At 35.0% G+C, this 21,247-nt stretch overlaps 1 protein-coding gene across 4 annotated transcripts in view; it reads left to right on the top strand.

Annotated features, from left to right (window-relative positions):
- LOC149771338 (uncharacterized) overlaps positions 1-21,247 on the top strand; it is a 47,055-nt gene that overhangs the window by 5,622 nt on the left and 20,186 nt on the right. The window contains exons 2-5 of one of the 4 annotated variants that reach the window (XM_089948601.1): positions 165-328; positions 17,841-17,921; positions 20,794-20,889; positions 21,148-21,243. In XM_089948601.1, the coding sequence (XP_089804727.1) occupies positions 238-328; positions 17,841-17,921; positions 20,794-20,889; positions 21,148-21,243 (364 nt within the window). In that variant the 5' untranslated portion in view covers positions 165-237. The remainder of the gene's footprint in view (positions 1-164; positions 329-17,840; positions 17,922-20,793; positions 20,890-21,147; positions 21,244-21,247) is intronic. The other 3 variants (XM_089948602.1, XM_089948603.1, XM_089948604.1) reach the window with 3 other exon arrangements.

Below are 21,247 nucleotides of genomic sequence, written 5' to 3'. Positions count from 1 at the left end.
AATTATTTAACAATATGTTTAATGCCACTTATTCCTTTTTTCTTTACTGATCTCTTGTTGACTATATCAATATATAACTACGCTTTAACAGGTAGATACGATAACTCATGTGAGGAGTATCGAAACATGATAGTGAAGCCGGAGTGTTGTGTTTATATTTACAGCTCAGGAAAGAGTTTCCACGATATCTTGCAAGCTTGATTAGTTGAGACATAAAACGCTGCAACTATTTTGAAAATGGGGATTTTAAAATCAAAGCCTAAAGATGTACACACAGGAAGAACTGGGACAGCACAGAGAAAAACACCAATAGCGTCTGATTTGTCACGTAAGTGTTAATTTTCTCCTTTTCTTCTAAGCGGTCAAATTAACGTAGATAAAAATAATTAATTTGTACGCCATCCTGTATTCAAAGAAATATCTGCATTGTTGTAGTCCGTTTGATTCTTATGAAAACGCATTTATCTAATGTTGTCTAAAAAATATTTATATAACAGAATGTGGGGTGTCGGGTTTGTTATGCCAACACTGTGGTAGGTGTGTTATGGTTGGGGTGGGGTGCTCCCAATATACTATTTAAATTATTATAGAAGTCCCACCCAATCTCGATTTTGGTTGGAAGTTAAATTAGTGAAAGATAAATGTAAAGCTCCGAGCCTCCAGACAGCAATTCCGACGGTTAAATGACTGGATATACGTAAAGTGAAATTCAACTAATAACAATTTAAAGACAATTCAATAATCAAATGATTAAAATGTCCCAAGAACTCTCCGTCCGCTCGGCCCTGTGATAACCTATTGCTTATTTGATTTGTAGTATGAGATAGCTTTCCATCTGTCCTTCTACTCATAAGTGTATACTTCTCTCCTATTCCTCCAATTCCTCATCCTCTTCCTCCCGACTTTCTCCAAATTCATTCTCCTCGTCGACTTCTCTATACTTCTCCATCCTTTTCCACTTTCTCCCCCTCGACTCCATTCTCTCCTCCTCATCGACTCTATACCGACTAGACTTATTGACAATGAGTGTTCTGCTAGTCACACTTCCGTCTCTCCTCTTAGAGACTCGGGACTTAACTAAACCAAACGTTCTGGTCCCCAGAAAGCTTCCTGTGAAAACACAACAACTGTACAATATTTTCCTAAGCCCTATCATCTCACACTCCACCCAGCCTATTATCAGACAACAGTTATTAAATTTCTTTGGTCACGCATTCATTCACATCGAAATACTCATACGTTCTTGTATGGTAAAACAACGTCGTAATAAATTGCGTTACGTCAGTACATATTTCTAATCCCATTATAGTAAACAATATCACAACGATCAGACGTATTTCTTTACATTATAACTCATAGAAAGTACACAAAGATCCAAATACCCATGCCCTGATATAGCCATACATCCATATTAACTAAACTTAAACACTACAACCATTTCCCAAATTCACAATTCAAGCATGTGTAAAATATGATATATCATATGAATACATGAATTAATGCACTAGTTTACTAGAGGTAATCCAATAGCGAATTACACAATTAATTCTGACCACAAGCTAACAATCTACATGATTCTCTACACAATGCTCAAACTCACTGCTCAAATACGCATGTCAGTTCAACACTACAAAGGTAATTATACGTATTAAACGAGCCTAGTAATTAAATATACATGCAACACAAAATTACAATTACAATGTCGTAATATTCTGCAAAAATCCAGCAAATAAGTTACGGACGTTTATGAAGCTTTGTCTTTCCTTGGAATCCCCTCTCTAAGTTCTACCGCCAAATTACGTGTGGCTTTCTCGGAGTAATCGTATTTGCTCAGCAATCTTCCCAGGAGAACTAAGTTTTCGCTTGCTGGTTAGAAATTATAATTCGTATCGAAATTGTTATCACACCCTCCGTCTCAATTCTGAATGGATGTCGCTTTGATTTGATAAAATCAAACATAGCGGACAATGTCCTTCTCGCTGTTAGTCCAGTGGGAATGGATTTAGAACACGCCCCATTCCTCGCGGGTTCCTCTGATCTTTGTAACACATAGGTGGGAAGTCGATCGATCTAAGGCCTGTGCCCGTTCAAGATGCCAGGTCTTCTCTCTGTTCACGTTAACCTTACGTAAGAGATTAACTCTAACCTGCGGCATGTTTAGACAGCAACCATGGCTTTTACTAATACCTTAACTTATACACGATTCACGAACTGGAGTTGAGCAAACCTGACACAGAACTAAGTACAAACGTGTCACTTATTGGCATGCGTTATCATTTACTGAAAAGGTTGTCTTCTATGGCGTTTAAAGTCGCATCTTCTGCGCTTTGTCTAATTGGTTTTAGTCAAGATCTACCAATAGTAAAGGTTCTACTTTTAAATGCATTTATTAGTAAACGATAAAGTTTTCTTGACCAAATAAACAAATAGCAATTTTTAAATTATTAGTAAAATGTTTTATAATTATCTTAATTAATGAATTTATAATAATAAATTTAATCAAATAAAGGAAAATTTAAACCATAGTCAGAATCTTTTGCGATGTGTCTTTACGTTCAGTAGATATTGGTGTATCCCCCATCAAGTCGTGTAGATGGTGCAGGGAGTTAAAGATGTCGTTGAAAGACTGAGAAACGAACTCTTTGAATGACGGACAGAAACTGAAAAGACTAAAGTGAAGGTTTGCGTATTAGAATTACAACACATGCTAAATGGGCAATATTAGTGTCATCCAGACTTGGAATAAGTCTATAAGTATGTTTCGATAGGTTCTAGAACAAACCACAATGATAAACAACATAATAATACATGGCAAAGATGACAGAGAGCAAAAAAGTCTTCTGAAACCTGTGTGAAGAAGGTCGTCAACATACTGAAAAAAGTAAAGATGCAGATAACAGAAATATATTATTATCGCCTATCTCTCGGAATGATCTACAGATGATGTCATTAGACCCATTTGTCAGTTTGTATCTTAACGAATAAAGGTCGCTGTGATCATACAAAAATGGATGGGATCTGGCATAGCAATCAAGGCAGTCGCCCCCAGACAAACCTCCGAATTCCTGGAGAAAGTTAGAGCCCAAAGTGGATGAGTTCTCGATTGCATAATGCTTAGACAACTAGTAAAAATAGAACAGAAACTGATAAAGTTCAACGAAAAATCTTCAACAGTCATTGATTTCTAAATTGCCTACTGTACCCATCATGATACCAGTGTCACGAAATAGATGTACATGACGTAAGAGAAAGGAAAATGCATAGGAAGCATAGCACGCAAAATAGGTACACAATTTGGGTTAATTCAAATTAGCAGAATCCACCTTTCATTACTCTTCCTCGACTAACCTGTCTTTCTTTTGTCTCCCCACTCCGATGATATACACACACGAAACAAGCGCAGGAAATGGGAATAGTCAAAATTTCTCTCTGCAACAAATGTACATGGAGGTGATCAGGCGTAGTTGCGGTAACTTCACAACAAATTATATTACCCGGAATTCCCAGATTTGAGAGTATATTTACTTCAGCGTTTCAAATACTTGACAAGTTATAAATTGTCCGTTTCAACAATTGTTACAATACCTTTCTGCGTCATAAGTTTAGCCGATTGCTATTACTTTCAATGAGTGATGAACAGCTAGAAAATAATGAGGAGATAAAGGTTCAGTATCTTTTTGACAAAGCGTTGAGAAGGAGGTCAATCCATTGACATAATTACGGGCTTTGATTGTATAGGCTCGACTCGAATATTTACACAGAAGCCCTTATTTATATGTATATGTTCTATTAAACGAGTTATATATTAAGTAGTTATGAATACTGTACCTGTGTTGCGCTAATTGGTGCAATCTATTTTGTAGTTTAGACTTCGTATATGGTTATGTCACGTTTTATTTTCTTTCTGTGGGTTGTAATATGTTCATTGTCGACTGTTGATTATCTTTTATTTTTTAAGAATGATACTGTTAGAAATATGGCGGAATTTATCATGTATTCATCCTTTAAATAAATACAACAAGATCAACTGGAGAAACAACTTCATAAAGAAATTAGTTATCGAAAGGACAAATTGATGAAAGTAATAAACTTCAATGTTAGAGAGAAAGGGAATCCGTTGATTGAAATTCTTTGGTGATATTGGATGATGTGAAAATATTGATCAAGGGAAAAATCGATTGAAGAAGGGGAACGGGTGTTATAGCATTTATGTAATTTTGAAAATAGAGACTACATAAGTAAAATTATGTCTACGTTATCGCGATTGGGTGGAACATAAACCGGGAATTAGTCAGAAATCATACAGGAATAGAAATGATATTATCTGATACATCTGATAGACGATTTAGCAAACCAATGTAAAATGAGTAAGACAGAACCGTTCGTGGCAATGCTACGGAATTCGAGACGCTTAATAGCAAGGAAAACGTTATTTTCTTACATCAATCATTGTTGTAAAAGTACGAAAATAATTAAATATATTAAGAGTATTACATGTCACATTTGTGGCGACGGTATGACTATTAACCAAATGGAAATAAAATCTAAAACAAGGTGCAAAGCTTACGCAAATGATACATAACGGAAAAGCTAAAGAGACTAATTATTCAATCGTAAAAAGTTACTTTTACAATGAAAATATGTTTAAACCTAGCACTGTAAAAATGGAGAATAAAATTACTTCATTAAAAATTACCAAATTCTGAAAGCAAATGATTAAAACCTTGTTTAATTCGTTTACAAGAAGACAAATAAACAGATTTAGTATTCAAACCAAAAATAAAACAATGAATGTAATGCTGCAGATATTTCATTGAAATTATGTTTGAGTGGAAATTTAAATGGACAACCAAAGCAAATTTAGAAGTTGCCAACACATTTTGCTATACTATTCTTAAGACTGTCCTTTAGCATCAGAACAAAATAAGCCATAATGAGTGAATCAATGAAACTGTTTATGAAAGATACATATTCAGTATGTTTTTTGTGTACACTTTGCAATCAATGTGAATGAAAATATTCTGAGTCAGCAAACAAAGGATAAGAAATGATAATGGTTTTGTCGTTTCTTAACGTATGAAAATGTACCAGTAGTTGTATACGCGTATTGGGGGTCAACCGGGAGTTAACATTTGCTATAGGTTTTATTAGAAATGCCTCTTGGGAGACAAACGGGAAATCCTATATTTTGGCCCATGGGTTTAACACGGGAAAGGGTTTAGAGGGACAAAAGTGTTTACAGGGACAATCGTTAACAGTGTTACAAGTGGCCATCTTCAATGTGAGTGACATAGTAACATTATTAGCGTTGATCTCATTAAATGATACTATATATACGTATGGGAAATCCTATGTTAAATGTGTCAATTAGTTTAACATAGAAATTGCATTATACGCAAAAGTGTTTATGGGAACGAAACTGTTTATGGGACAAAAGTGTGTATAGGGACAAAAATATGTATGGAGACCAAGTGTCTATATGGACAATGGTAAACGTTATTGATAACTTTGTGATTGATACAGGTCCTTTCCATATTGTAAACTTAATGGGCACATACGGAAAATCTAATATTAACATTTTAGTTATCCAACACACGCTTTTTGGAGTACTATTCAGCATCCACTTTTTTTATTACACTCCAAACACACGCCTTACAATCCAACACTCACTTCTTGATTACTATCTAAGCACACCACATATACAGTCCAGCACCCATTTTCAATTACTACCCAACATTTATAAGGGTAAACTTAATTCAACATGGGAATTGATATCTACCCTCCAATAACCCATACATACATTTAAAAAAAACGCATGTGTGTAGTGCCTAAAATTAACGCGCCAACTATCAGAAGGAAAGGATATGGAGTTAACGTAAAAGATTAAACTGTACATAAATACTATCTATCACATCACATTGTACCATCAAATACCCCATACATACTATCCAACACGCTTGGTATAGTTTCTTAAATCCCCACACCTATTATCAGACGAAACCGGAATAATGTAAAATAATGCAAAATAAGAAGAAATTGCGGACATCGTCTACACAATCCAACACCCATACACACAATTCAAATGTTATTGTGTAATGTCTAACAATATACACCTACCATCAAACGAAACGAGAATGACAACACAAACCTACTATCCATCACATCACCTCTACCATCCAACACCATACAAATGGCCTTGTGTAGCCTCGTAAAGAAAGGAGATCAAATCGCACAAACATGCAATCCATCACATCACCTCTATTATTCAACACCACTAATATAATATTCAAACACCATTTTTAGTACCTAAAATCTCTACACCAACTATCCGATGAAAAGGGATGTTGTGTAAAAGGAGACGAAATACTACAAACATAATATCCACCACTTCACCTATATCTTCCAACCCCACCCCACCCCAACACACACACACACACACATTCCGAAACGCCTTGTTTAGTCTCTGAGATCTCCACACCTTTGACGGGATGAATAGTCGTAAGGTTTAAAAGAAGGAAATGGAATAACTCAAAACTAAGAATCCAACACATCACCCATTCCATTCAACACATTATCCAAAATCCATTTCGACATGATTGAATATATCCATGTGTGTGTAACCCACCTATTAAAAGTATAAAAGAAAAGACATATAACATATATACACGTTTTCTTTTGTGTTCTTCGTTTGAATCATAACGAATATATCACAACACATCAAAAAGCACATTTCTTTCTTTCATTGTCTGTCTCTCTTTTTGAATGTCTTCACTGGCATGGGTTTTTCCTCTTTTACTCTTTCTTCTAGTGGTCTTGATTTCTCGCATTTCACCGAATGCCACACATCAACCATGCACGGAATTAAACTCATTTACAAGAATGTAGGACAAGTACAATTTAAGGATTCTATGAATTATTTGACCACGCCTTCGAATGATAAAACGTTTGGAATGACAGAAATGACAAAAGGTTATTTTTCACACTTTTTTTAAAAAAATACCGAATCAAGACGTGGTGATGCAGTATTTGCCTGACATTAATTGTTACAACTCCCAACGGCATGCACACAGAACAACGAGAAACTTTCAACGCTTGGTACCAATCTCACGCCTCCAGCATCTTTGACTTTCAAAAAGTAAAACTAAAGGATTGAAGATCCCATTTGAGCAATTTTAGCTGTTGCTCTGGACAAATAAAACAACAATAAATTCTAAATCAATGAGGTATCGATCTTTTGATTAGAAATTCATACACGAGAACAAACTAGCCATCATATCCCCTCAAACGTCTCTCCGACATTCGTTGATACTTCGCCAAAGCTCTGCGTTGGTTACATTAATTCTGCGAAAGAGAAAACATATGGATCCGACATGCTATAAACAGAGAGAAAAGAAAAATTGAAAGTCTTTCGGTAGATGGTTGGGATTAGAAGACACTCTACTAATTTCATAGAATCTTATTTCACGGATGCCACACATATTACCCTCAACGACACCTGAAACGTCCATTCTCATAGTTCGCCATGGAAGAATTGGACGAGCACACATACCAACGACTCATGAGGTTATACAAACAAGAAAACTGAGCGGTAGAAATGTGAGGGCATATGTACAATCGACGTTTCAAAACCGATCCCGACTTTAGACGCATTGCTGAAAGCTATGATATGAAGGATATAAACATTTGAACCTACGTGATAGTTTATTCGGAGGACGAACTGATGTCACACGCTTAGTGTGCAACATGAACTAATCTCAGGAAAGTGCTTCGTTGTGTGTTCGTAGAATCCTTAGGTGTGCAAATGTTGTATATTCAGAGAAGACTTTATTGAAGTCAATTACGAAAATGTGAAAAAGATTGCACTTCCAAACGCCTTTATAAATGTGATCAATGCAGCCAAAACACGTTTAAAATTTATAAACGTTTTAAAACGTTTAGGTGATCGAGTCATGTACTTTAACACAGACAGTTGCATCTGAATTCATCGCCATCACAGCCCTTACCCAGACCTCAAAGGGTACCATTTGGACGGACAGAAGAGAACTGAGAAAACCTGATCCTCAGTGGCCCTAATAATTACTGATATCGATACCGAGACCGACGAAGAGAAAGGTCATATGACTGACAGTGAACTAATTAATGATTCAGTTAAATGGTAAACTATGGCGTGCCGCAAGAAACCTTACAATCTGGAGACTATTAAGATTTTCACATGACCAAGTTGAATCCACCCATTATTGTATTTTAGTAAACCACCAAATCGTCAGTCGTTATCAGAAAAAATCTCTCAAATTGTGTACCATAAACAAGTTTGACTACCAAACAACAATATTCTACTGTACCTACAAGAGCGACACTTCATTACAAATGCAAACGCAGGGAAAGAAAGACAATGAATCGTTCAACACAGCAACGAGCGAGTAAGGGGCCCTTCATGGACTCCTCCATGTGCAATTCTGAGTCCAACTCACTTTTACTGTTACCGGCGAACTCAACACAGCACGAATTTAGTGAGGGGATCACTGCTGACTTTAAGTCCAATGATAAACACGAGTGCGATGCTGTTCCTTGCGATCACATTCTGTTTCATCATTGATGCAGCACGGCCTGGCCGCTGCATTACTTGTACCATGTAAAATGATGCAGTTCATGTGACCATTGAAAGTGATGACGTTCGTCTACCTTACCGTTCTACTATAGCACAAGCAAGCGATGCAGCACGATCTTTCTGTTCCACTGATAAGTGTTGCCTTGTGTATGCCACCCTAAGGATCTCATCCATGTACTCGCAAGCCACTCCAGATATCCCCACCACCTCATCGAAATGCCCTGTCGAAGTATAATACACATTTCTTGTGGCTTTGCCTAGTTATCGTGACTTTGACAGTCAATACCAGACTTTTCAAGAGAACTCTACTAAATAGTTAGACTGACCTACTCCCAAGCAAATGGTCAGAGCAGCTGGATTTGTCTATTGTGGAGAATGTGTGTGTGATTTGGGTTTTTAACGTAGCTTTAACAATTTTTTCACTCATATCGCTACGATACCTGTAATGTGACAGTTTATATTGATGTCTAGCACTGGGGCATCAATACACAGACATGTAACATGATGTCCTAACCAGTCAAATTATCATGACACCAGGCCGACCAGTCCTAACACTAACCTCTAAATGCTGAGTGCCAAGCGAGGCAGCTGTTAGTACCATTTATGTAAGTCTTTGGTATGACTCGGCCGGTGTTCGAACTCACGACCTCCATCATCCGAGGCGGACGCTCGAACCACAAGGGCACCAGAGTGGTGCTAAAGGATTCATTGAAAAACACACACTCTGGTGCGTTTTACTCTTCCAAATAAAGAATTAGCTACCCACGTGTGCCGAATAGACCCGTTTCGAAATACTGCTTTACTGATATCAATCGTACTTGGGAGAAAGGAGATAAATTCATGTGTTTCAGTTGTGGTGCGTCACTTCATGAATTGGAATGTAAAGATTGGCTTACCTGGAACATGCCAGATGTTCTCAGCTCTGTCACTACCTTTCTTCGCTCGGTCTAGAATAATAATCCATCTTCGTGGTTACGTTAGACGAGAATTTTAAGAATTTTCTCTTTTAGTTAGAATAACAAGTTTACAGAGTTTGGCAAGATATGACTGAAACGTCAAGGACAATTGCATCCGAATGAATGTGGGCTTTGAATTATATGAATGCTATAAGAGGGGTTAACAACATTTGTTTCTATTGAAATTGGGACAATATGCCGTGTGCGTGTTAGTAACTGCTTTACTTGAATTTCTTTTACCAGAACATTCATTTTGGACTACTTGTGAACAGTACATACAAATATATCGTTATGGTCGCTGCTCCAACTTTAAATGGGTACAAGCGACTTATTCCATTAAACGTGTTGCGATGTCTGATCGATACATTATAAATACATTTTTGTCTGCCTCTGTTTAAAGAAAAGAATTCGTTACGCTTTATCGACTTTTCATCTTGCCAAAACGTATGTGTAGCTTTCGACGTACACCAGTTGATTCACAAGTGGAAGTATGTACGTCATTGGAAACGTTTTGGCTTCGATGCTTGGACACGAGAAATGGCTAACTATGCCACAGATTAATGTCAGTGGAATCGATCGAAGAATGATGTTCACTTAGAAGAAATGCATGAAGTGAACATGATATTCAAACCATATTAGAAACAATGGTAGAAAAACTCGGACACATGCGAAAACCTATTAAAAGTTCAGTGCAGTACAATCGTACACGTCGAAATGAATAAGACAGAAAAACCAGAGGAAACATAGAAACTGATATAATATAAAGACTTTAACAATAGGACACACTCCTATCGAGCATGTTGTAAACTAACTTGATTATCTACACCATTGATGAGTTTAATTGTATCTCTTAGATTTACGTAGTCATTTGTCTCTCAGACCCTTTTGTATCTTCAGTTATAGTATGTAAAATTGTTTGAACACGCACTAGACCTGTCTACAAAGTATAAAATCTGTTGCATCGTTGATGTTCTTCTCAGAATTCTTAACATAGTTATGGCTAGTTTTTATTTGTCAATAAAGTCACTAAGATAAATCATATGTCGTTCTCATTGACGTTATTTTATTGTTCCTGATATATATTTTGTTTATGCTGCATATACCTTTTGTTTATTTATATTAACAAGATTCTTTCGCAACTGTGATAAATTATTAGTGTTAGCAGTTATCGTATTTTCTAGTATTATGATTTATCAACGTTAAGATCATTTAATAAACTGTTAAAGTTCTCTCGTTATTTTTCATTATTAATGTGTTTTTTAACTGATCTAACTGTGACTACAGAGTAGTAAAGGCTGCTAGAAATTTTTCTCTTTTTTCCATGTCACTTTCTAATACATCATACTCTGTGTGTATCGCTTTTTAATAGGTTATTAGTAGTGTTTAATGTTTGGCATTCATCGGCCTTTTCTGTTATTGTTTACAGAGAGCTTTTAATAGTATTTTCTATATATGTTTACATGTTATCGTCAATCAAACATTTGTACTCTTTGATTACATTTTAACTCCTTCAGTATCACTCTGTCCCACAACTATTTTTAATCTATTTGTTCTCTCCATAGTTTCATATCATTCAAAGTATTGTACTCCAAACACTTACGTATTGCGCATCAATTCTTCCCTGTAAGAAATATTTTATAATTTCATCAGATGTTTGCACTGGATCTCCTGCATACACTAGTTATTTAAACTGTTTGAGTCATTGTTAATAAGTGGTTTAGTGCATCTTTTATTCTCGTATGCTTTCTGCATAGATTTATGCCAAAAATCAAAATTTTTTGTATTTGATCACTTGGATCTCTTAAACTTAATTCTCCACTCATCGATTATGGTATTTACTACAAGCTATAATATATACAGATGTTACAGTCATATTGTGGAATGCTACTTCCTCATCATCTCAAAAGCTGCCAAATAAAATATTTATAGTTCCTATTTTGCAATCGTGTGTGGACAATTTACAACATATGAAATAAAGTCACCGCGAAAATTGCTTCAACAAGAAATGACTCTCACAATTTCACAAACTGTATTTATTAGGTGTGGCTAATAAAACATTTGAATTGTTTTAAACACTCGAATTAGGAGTTAAAATAGTTTCATTAATATAGCTGATACAGCAGAATATAGTATCTTCATATCATTTTAAATATAATAACTGACCATGAGGTCTACTCCTGTTACTAAAACGTGTGGTACAATATCTCCGTTATCAATTGGACACTCATTATAACCTTACATTCAAACAACCAACAACTTAAGATTTGTTATCTACGTCGTACCCTTTACCATCCTTAGTTATAATAGATTTCTTGCTCGCTATAAGCTTCAGCAAAATCAGTTTTTAAATTATTTCGTTTCCCTCTTCTAAGCACTGTCGTTTAGTTTAGCAGTGTTTTGTCTTCCTGTGTTAACAACTTATTTTCCTCATCAATATTTTCGGCTTGTCTCTGTTACACCTGATAACAATCAAATTAAATTTCCGTGATTAATTATCGATCACTCATCGCTTAACTCACCATATCAGCAATGCTGTATAACCTACTTATTGCAGAGCTTCCAAACCCATCGTGCTGTAAAATGTTATTACTATCCCTTCGATTCCTAAACTAGCAGCTGCTATTCTCATCCCACCTGAAGCTAATGCATGCTAAACTGGCCCTGTTAAAACATTTGTAGCCATTTTTGTACCTTTTTCTAATACATCTGCATTGTTCCACTTCAGTTATCGAATCATTTCTTTTTTATTCGTTGATCCATTGTAACCTAAAATTAATATCACTGTCTATAGTGGGTATTATTATATACTCCGTTTTACCTCCTTTACTTGAAAGGAGACCAGAAATCAAATTTTTCCTTATACGTATGTAATTTTCTACAGATTTTAATTCGACTGTAATGTTTATAAATTAAATTTCATAAGCGGGTAGTGATTATATTGCGTGGAAGATACCACGATTCTGTAAAACGCCGAGTTTTACAGAGTTTTGATGAGACGATAGATCACGTGGTCCCGTGACGCAATACTCGCCAGTCCTCGAATACAAACATAAACATGGGGAGCCAGGCAGACAGGAGGAGTAGACCACATTTGGGTTAAACATTCAAAAGTTGAATCTGCTGTCTGATATAATAGCTTATGTACTGTACTGGTCAGTGCTAAAAGAAATTATTTTAGGCACATGCCACGGGCTGATGACTTGAATAAATACTCAAGCCCTGACTGAAATTCCTCAAGCCCAGACAGTTCATACCTGTCAAGCCTCAAGCCGGGAGAAAAACCTCCCGATTTTTGGGATATTTCCTCGTCTACATCCCGATCTCGTAATATCGCTCAATTTTTCGCAGCGAAGTCCCGATTATTACATTATGTCTGTCAATTTTCATTTGTCAGAAGAAAAATAACAAACAACCCAAACTATTTATAAACAGATATAACGTATGCAATCCACAGTCTAAACTGCCGCACTGCAGACATCGTAGTGATATGACTGAAAAATTGTCAAAGCTACGTTAAAAATTCAAATCACACGCACACACGTCTAAATCCGGCACTGGACGAAATAATTAATATCACACACTTTTTTTCTTCTTCAGTAAATAGAACGTGAAGATTAAACATTATTCAAGTAAATTTCAGATGTTGTTAAACAACTACGACAGTACTATAGTAAAAAAAAATAATAAAAGAATAATATTGTCACCAATTAGCTTAAATGAATGATCACTGAGAAAGCTGTTAAATTTTCTCTGCAAACAAAATCGCATCTCCATTTCCGCCAAAGAAACTCGGCTAGTTAACACCTGATATTCCTCTACCATATATGTAAAGTTTAATTACCATGATTGAATTAAAATAAGGAATAAAACAAAATATACCATGCAGTATATGTGCCCCTAAAGAACTAATTCAGACTTAATATTTTATTCAGCAATCAGTGTTACATGCATTAAGAGTTAAACCTAAGGAAATAAGGTGGGGCATAAAACATGGGAAAATAGTTGACACATGTACGGTAACTTGTGACTGCAGATTTGAACTTAAAATGAAGTTCATGGAATCATAAGTAACAACAAAATAGGCATCGTTTATTTGGCAATCAATTGCTGGTGCTTACATACACACACTGTCGAACATGGTTTCTTTGAAGCATGTCCGAAGGGCAGTTCTTTTTACAAGATCAATTCAAAGATAAGGATTAACTGTTTATTAGTCACACTGGCTTTATTATTTGCGTACTTAAATCAAAACTTTAGCTATTTAGTAACAGGCATACACTCAAAAAAAAATTAAATAATTTTTTTTTTTAAGATGACTGAAAATTGTGTTTTCTCGAAACATGACAGGTTTATAATCTTATTTTTAGCAAAGCTTACATTTTTGATTAAAATCAGATCTAAATTTCACCTTGGACAGTGGTGATTTGATTTAGATTGTGCCGTGGTAAGGCATGTATGTCAACATCTTGAAAATATATTTACTCATTTCACCAGCGCGATCAGAGTTTCCTCAGGCAAACAATTTTTGTTTCGACAAGCCTGACGGGCACCTCACATTGAATACAGGATGGACGGAACTAAAACCAGAGGGGCCCAGAGTGTCGGGCTTTCAGATTTCTTTTTAGCACTGCTGGTGTAGATAAAAGATCTGTGAATTGATTGTTGCATTTTGTGGTCACTTACTCGGCCTTCTGCCTATTTTCGTAACTCACACGTTTAACACTTTTCTCAGGATTTAAAATGTTTAAAGGTATGTCTGGAACAGCGCCAACTTTTAGTCTAGGCCTAGCATTTGCGTAACCTAGAGCTGCCATTTTTTCATGATCCCTCTCATAACATTCCTTTGAGAAATGTAACGAGCACAGAGTGCTGTATGGTGCTGCTTTGAAATCGACTCGTTTGTACTAATGTATCTATACTTTCATTATGCCTTTATCTTTCGGAAAAGAAAAAAAATGTTGTCCACGGGCTTTTCTTAATATTCTATTACACCCGTAAGCAACGCAGAAAGGTATTGTATTTTACTCTGGCAACTCCCACTTGGGCTGCAGGAGTCGCTACTATGACGTCACATCCCGAAAGTAACCGAATAGGCTCGGAAATTTTGCATCCGAGGTCACGGAAATTCAGCTCCTAGAAGATAGGCCACTATTTAAATATTGGCACTACGGTCGCAGATGATACTTCAGAATAAGGTTTTCTGATATAGCACTTTTATTATTATTCTATATTTCCATTGGTTTCTGGTCTCCTTTAAATAGTCAGAATTGTGCAGTATTTTAAGATACTGAACCTATTGCATGCACGCGTACAACACGTGTGCCTAAAGGAACTAATTTGTAAACAAACCATGTAAACTCATGTAGTGGACTTTAGGTTTTAGTTTATTAGATTTGTTTGTGGATGAACTAAAGCGAGTGCTTCGTGTATTTTAAAGTAAGGATGTTAATTTGACGTGGACGAGTTTACTGAGTCAAAATTAAATGTTAAAACAAGCAAACGAATGAATGTGATATTCACAATGTCCACAACAATCTTGAGAGATGCAGTATTGAAAATACCATTATGATTATTTAAATAGCTATGTAGGAGAAATGTCGTTACTGGAATTGTTCAGGCTATGACCAATGAGCTCTGGGATACATAAAAATAGCACAGAAAAGCATACCGATGACAAAGGATATTGCATGTCTGTCAGATACGTACCATTTTCCACGTGAAAATACTAAATTCGTAGAGAAAAAAAGGAAATGTCTTGTTAGAAATATAAGAGCATCAAATCCAATAAGCCAAGACGAAGAATTTGTATCTCCGCTGGGTGAATGTATTGTGATACAACAGACGCTTTGCAATTTTCCGCGTTAACTTCGTTGATACCATGTTTCGAATTTAGGCTAGCGATAGAGGCCATGATACTGAGTACAGGGCATAACATAACTTGGAAAGCCAGCAAGTGACCATTTTAACATATATTTAGCTGGTAATAAGAATAGCAAAAATATACTTACATTTTTACATCTTGAATTTTCTCAAAAAGTACTTACTTCGCTCTGTGCATCCGAATGAATTAAGCTATCTCAATGGTTCTAAAGCTTACTTACACTTAACGATTTTGTATTGTACTTTCCACCACGTTGCAAGTGCATTCTGCTTAGTGTACTCAAAACGAAATGAGCGTCTTTTTGATAATGACAATTGAAAAGGTTTATATTTTCCCACATTATGATTATGCACATTCAATGACGGAACGGAAACACACATGCAGCTGAGTCAAAACGTGTCCCAGACTTCCTACTCAAGTCACAGAAACATGTATTTTTATTTTAATTGAAACAACTAATAAATCAAGTGGAAATTAGTAGAATCTACAGTGCTTAGATATAATCTACATCAAGGTTAACAATAATTGTTTTGTTGCACTCTACAATGATGCTCTTTGTGCTACATTTGCAACATGCAACAAAGTTAAGACAAAGTAATGAAGATCATGTTATGCACTGGAGACAAAAGAATAGAAAAATGTAAAACAAATAATGCAAGAATCAGAGGAATAAGAAGGATGAAAAACACAAACTTGTTCACTTAGCACGATTTATGCTTTTAATATGGATGCTATAAAACATTAATCTAATACAATATTAAAATTGTACTATCAACTATTGACTATGTTTTACAAAGACTGGATTTGCTAATATTAAAGAACTAGACATAGATCATGTTATTGCTTGTATATTTTATTCACCAAACAACAAAAACAGTTTTCACTTGCCAATCATCACATACGTGATTGCTAGTGAATACAGGTATAAAATTATTAAAATGCCATTAGAAATGGACAAATAATTACACAATATGAAGTATAAGCTTTTAAAATTTCTTAATTAATTAGTATGTTTATATTCTCTTTCACTGTAGAAAAGGCATGCAGATAGTTACAGCGATAGTTGTTACAGTAACCAGAGCATCAATTAATATCATCCGTAGATATTTAATCTGCATTGTAGTCTGTCTTTTCCTTTCAACCTTTCGTCTGACTTATTGCTTTGTTTTGTTGTTTTATTTTGCTTTTATGTTCATTTATTTTTTTACGAACTTGTGCGTTACCATCACTTCCACCTCCATATATATATATATATATATATATATATATATATATATATATATATATATATATATATATATATATATATATATATATATATATATATATATATATATATATATATATATATATATATATATATATATATGTGTGTGTGTGTGTGTGTGTGTGTGTGTGTGTGTGTGTGTGTGTGTGTGTGTGTGTGTATGTATGTGTGTGTGTTTTAAAGATATAAAACGTACCTCACTGAAGATGGAGATAATTCTATACTAAATTACATAAACTCACTCAACTATCTTGTCATTTTTATCTAATTATATCTGTACTTTGTTATCAAATTATCAATCGGTAGGTATTCTCATTCGAGCTGTCACTCTTAGTATTATCACAACTGAAAATGTCTTTGGTAATTTAGCTGATCTTGCAGTTATGTACTCTGTATTTGTTCTTTTTCCATTCTTCCAATGCCTTCTCAGGTACATCATTTCCATTTATTTCATTTTATGCTCCATTTGTTTCTTTCATTTTTTTATGCTTGTATCCCTCTCCTTCACAATATTGTATGGTATATACTATTATTAATAGCTTTTTATTTATCTCAGTTAATAATATGTTTTATAAAGCAAAGTTCTTGTTCAGTTTTGTTACGCTTTTTAATATTGTACAATGGCTGTTGGAAAGGAACTTTAAGATTCTGGCAGTCATGTTAATGATGAAGAAAAACAATCAACTATTCGATATAATGCCTTTGATAAAATTCATATAATTAAGTATCAAAAGGCCTTTTGTATTTCATATACAGAAGAAAACCGTTTCGTGTAAAATAAAATATTCCTAACTTTTACCTCATCGTAAATGTCATATCTGTAGATTGGGTTATAAAGCCTTTTAATTGTTTTGTATGCTTATCAATAGATATTGCTGGAATCAGCTGATTAATGGGTTTACTTCAAACGCTCAGTTAGCAAACGGAAGTTTGTGAAGCAAGATACCAGATTAATCGACGATATTATATTTTCAATAATATTATTATTATAATTAGTACCACAATTAGTTGTGATCGTGGTGCCATGAATGTGGTGCAGCTTGTGCTAGCGCTGATCCTTCTCCTTTATTATGCCATCTAATGGAATCTGGCAGAATCGTTTACTGCAATAACATTTGTCTTGATTAGATTCCCCAAACCTTCCTGAAGCCAAGTCAATCAAGGTGCAAGCGTCCAATACAGTGATGAAAAAAATGACTAAACAATATAGTAAGTATTTGTTACCATCTTCCACTTGCTAACTCTTTTAATTACATGAAAATAAAAAATTCATAAGATAATAGCATATGTAGCGTGTACGTTTCTCTCCATTTCATTGACAATTGCCTTGGATAATATTTTAAATATTGGAAAAAATTTGGTTTCGTTCCTATTTAAGGACATCCCGGAGAAGGCTCTGGTATGTGAATTACGTCACGTGCACCTCTTGCATGCTGCAATAAGCGATAAATCGAATCTGCATATTTGACCTGGGATAGGTCATGGTTGCAATGTCAAATTTTCCTTTGCATATATCGGTACACAAACACCATCCCTTTTGGACAGCACGGCGGTTAAAACGGGCTAACTCACACGTGTTACAAGGAACAGCATCTCTGCTGTTGCAAGGCACTGTAACGCAATCTACAACATTGAACGTGGAGTCAGTTATGGGTCCACCTCACTCTTTAGGTGTGAAATTCATCATTCTCGATTGAAGTCTCTGGTCACAGTGATCTTTTTCCACTGTATATTGACTGGAAGAAATCCGCCAATCATTTTCCATCCGTTCCTATACTATGTATTTTTCGACGTTTGTTCGCCTGTAGTGTAACCTATACCCAAGACAAGTCAAGATGGTGACTAAAATAGAATACCCGACAATCATTTCATTGGTGCTCTTTGAATGAGCCTTCTCGGTATATAAGAAGTCATCGTGGCCATTACCAGAATTAGAGGCACCTCTATATGGAAGAACAAATGCGTGCAGTGAAAGTCATTGGTGCCGCAAAAGAGGTTTATGGACCAGCTGTGCGCAACAATGAAGAGCTATTCTAAGCAACCATTGCCAATTTCCTTGTTGTATGGATGTGTATTCTTTGTCCACGCATTGTACAACTAAAACGTAAATCCCACTATAATATGTATAGGTTACTGCATTTGTATGGGAAAATTAGAACGAGTTTTTGGGATAGAAAACTGCACGGCCTTGGGAGTGCAGTTAATCCATCGGGCAAAACGAGTTCATATTTTCCCATACAAATGCTGTAATCTTTTCACTATATGCTCATTTTCTTTTTCTACCTAAGTCTTAATTAAATAAACAAAATACACTGCAAGTAACAACGTAAATGAATGTATGCCGTATTCCAAATTAAATACACAAGCACAGATTCATCACTGCAAAACAACAACATTATTAAGGCGCACATAACTCCGCCCAGATAAATTTGAACTTAATTGCGTGCTCGACATAACCTTCGAACGAAAATGGCGTGTCTAGTTAAAATTGAAATTTGCAGTCATATTGTGAATGAATGCGCGTTGCAACAACTTTTCCATTTTTTCTGGAATAAATAGATTTTGGTATTTTGTTTCGATTCTACGAAAGTTCGTGATTTTGGACTGTATTCATCTGTGCCAATTGTACATGAAATACGTCGGATTGAAGCAGAGTGGGAGAAGCCTGTTTACGTCTGCAAGTGTGTTTGTTCTGTAGTTGACTATTTGAAATCATAATGTGGGAAAAATATGAAGTGTTCAATTGCATTTATCAAAAAGACGCTATTGAATTTGATGTTTAGTTCATTTTGAGTGCAGTAAGGAAGATGTAATTGCACTTGGAATATAATCAAAAGTACAGTACAATTTCGAAATGTGTAATCAAGCTTGAGAACCCATGACATGTATCATGTAATTCAGATTTGCAGAACTAAGAAAGTACATTTTGAGGAAATTCTGGATGTAAAACTGTAAGTATATTGTTTTGCCATTCTTATTACCAGCTAAAGGAGACAGTTTATGCCTTTTTTATAGTTTGCATGTTATTTGCAGGTACCGAGCAATTTTATGAATTCTGGTGTCTATTGCAAAATCTGAAACAATGTATCAAAAAGTTAACGTGGAATGTAGCAAAGCAGTTGGTATGTTGCAGCCCACGAAACATCTGCTTCAGTTCATTCAGTACAAATTTAATGAACCAAAACGTATTGCGCCTACTATGCGAATGTACATGATTTGTTTGCAAAGTAGTTCCCAATACACTATTGGGCGCAAGTGTCCTGCACGCGGGTGCAATATGAAGGTGTGCAATATCGTAAAAGATTGAACGATTCTGATAATGTAAAGTTCATGGAGAAAAAAATGAGCATATTGTAAGATAGTATATAAATATAGTTATATGTATATTGTGCGTAAATACTCCAGCATTTTGTGTGATAGTGTTTTTGTATCCATGAACACTCCTGGCGCTGTGTGTATAGCACGTCTATGAGCTAGGCCTCCTACCCATTGCCCACCCATCCTTGTTTTATACCATTCCCATTACGCTGGTTAGTTTGTTGGGGTACTGGTAATAACAAATTAATCATATAATGTGTGTATATATGGATATATACTTACACCTTTTCGTTGGTTATTAAGTGTGAGTATTCATCAGAACTTAGGTGGATACTGATTACTTTTTTCACCTTAGTATATATGGGTGTTTGACAGTGAAAGTTTATGTTTAACCTATGAATGTTTTTACTATTACATTCGCCCTCTCACCCAAACATAGCCAGTTGTACCTAACACGGTAAAATTTATAGATACAAAGGAAATTGTCATATTCATTTTAAACATTCCATTTTCCCACTCATATTGACTAATATTATTTAACCGTGTGGACATTTTAACATTACATTTCCCTTTTCATCCATATAGATCTGTGATATAAAAATTCAAAATAAATTTATAGGAAAGGTAATTCGAGTGTTAAATGTTAGCACTACAATTCATTTCGTTTAACCATATAGACACATCTTTAATGTTAATTTCCCCTTGTACGCATATCAGCTCCATTAACTATAGTTGCCCTAATACATATATGTTTCTTGGTCAGGCTCTGAAACGCTCTCGAAACCCAAAACATCGAGAGTTCGAGAATACAGTAGAAGAGCGAATGAAAATATCCAGAGTACGACGACTAAGAAGTCAGGTATTAATATGTTCTCAACCTCCTATTGCTAGTTTATTAAATTAAAACACTAGTAAAAAAAAAAAAAAATATATATATATATATATATATATATATATATATATATATATATATATATATATATATATATATATATATATATATATATATATATATATATATATATATATATATATATACACGCTTATTGCTGTTTTTGGTAATTCGTTCATTCGGGTAGAATCATTTATTTATACTAATATTAATGATTCTCACTAGATTTCGAAAACCTCTCAGAACCCAAGTCAGTGAAAGTAAAAGAATTACATGGAACGGTCGAAATGAATATCCAACGCAGAACGGCTACGATAGCTGGTAA

The sequence above is a fragment of the Sinohyriopsis cumingii genome, unplaced genomic scaffold (genome assembly GCF_028554795.1).
Source record: "Sinohyriopsis cumingii isolate HCF-2022 unplaced genomic scaffold, ASM2855479v2 utg001944l, whole genome shotgun sequence".
Lineage (NCBI taxonomy): Eukaryota > Metazoa > Mollusca > Bivalvia > Unionida > Unionidae > Sinohyriopsis > Sinohyriopsis cumingii.
This window is presented reverse-complemented; position numbering and strand designations above follow the sequence as displayed.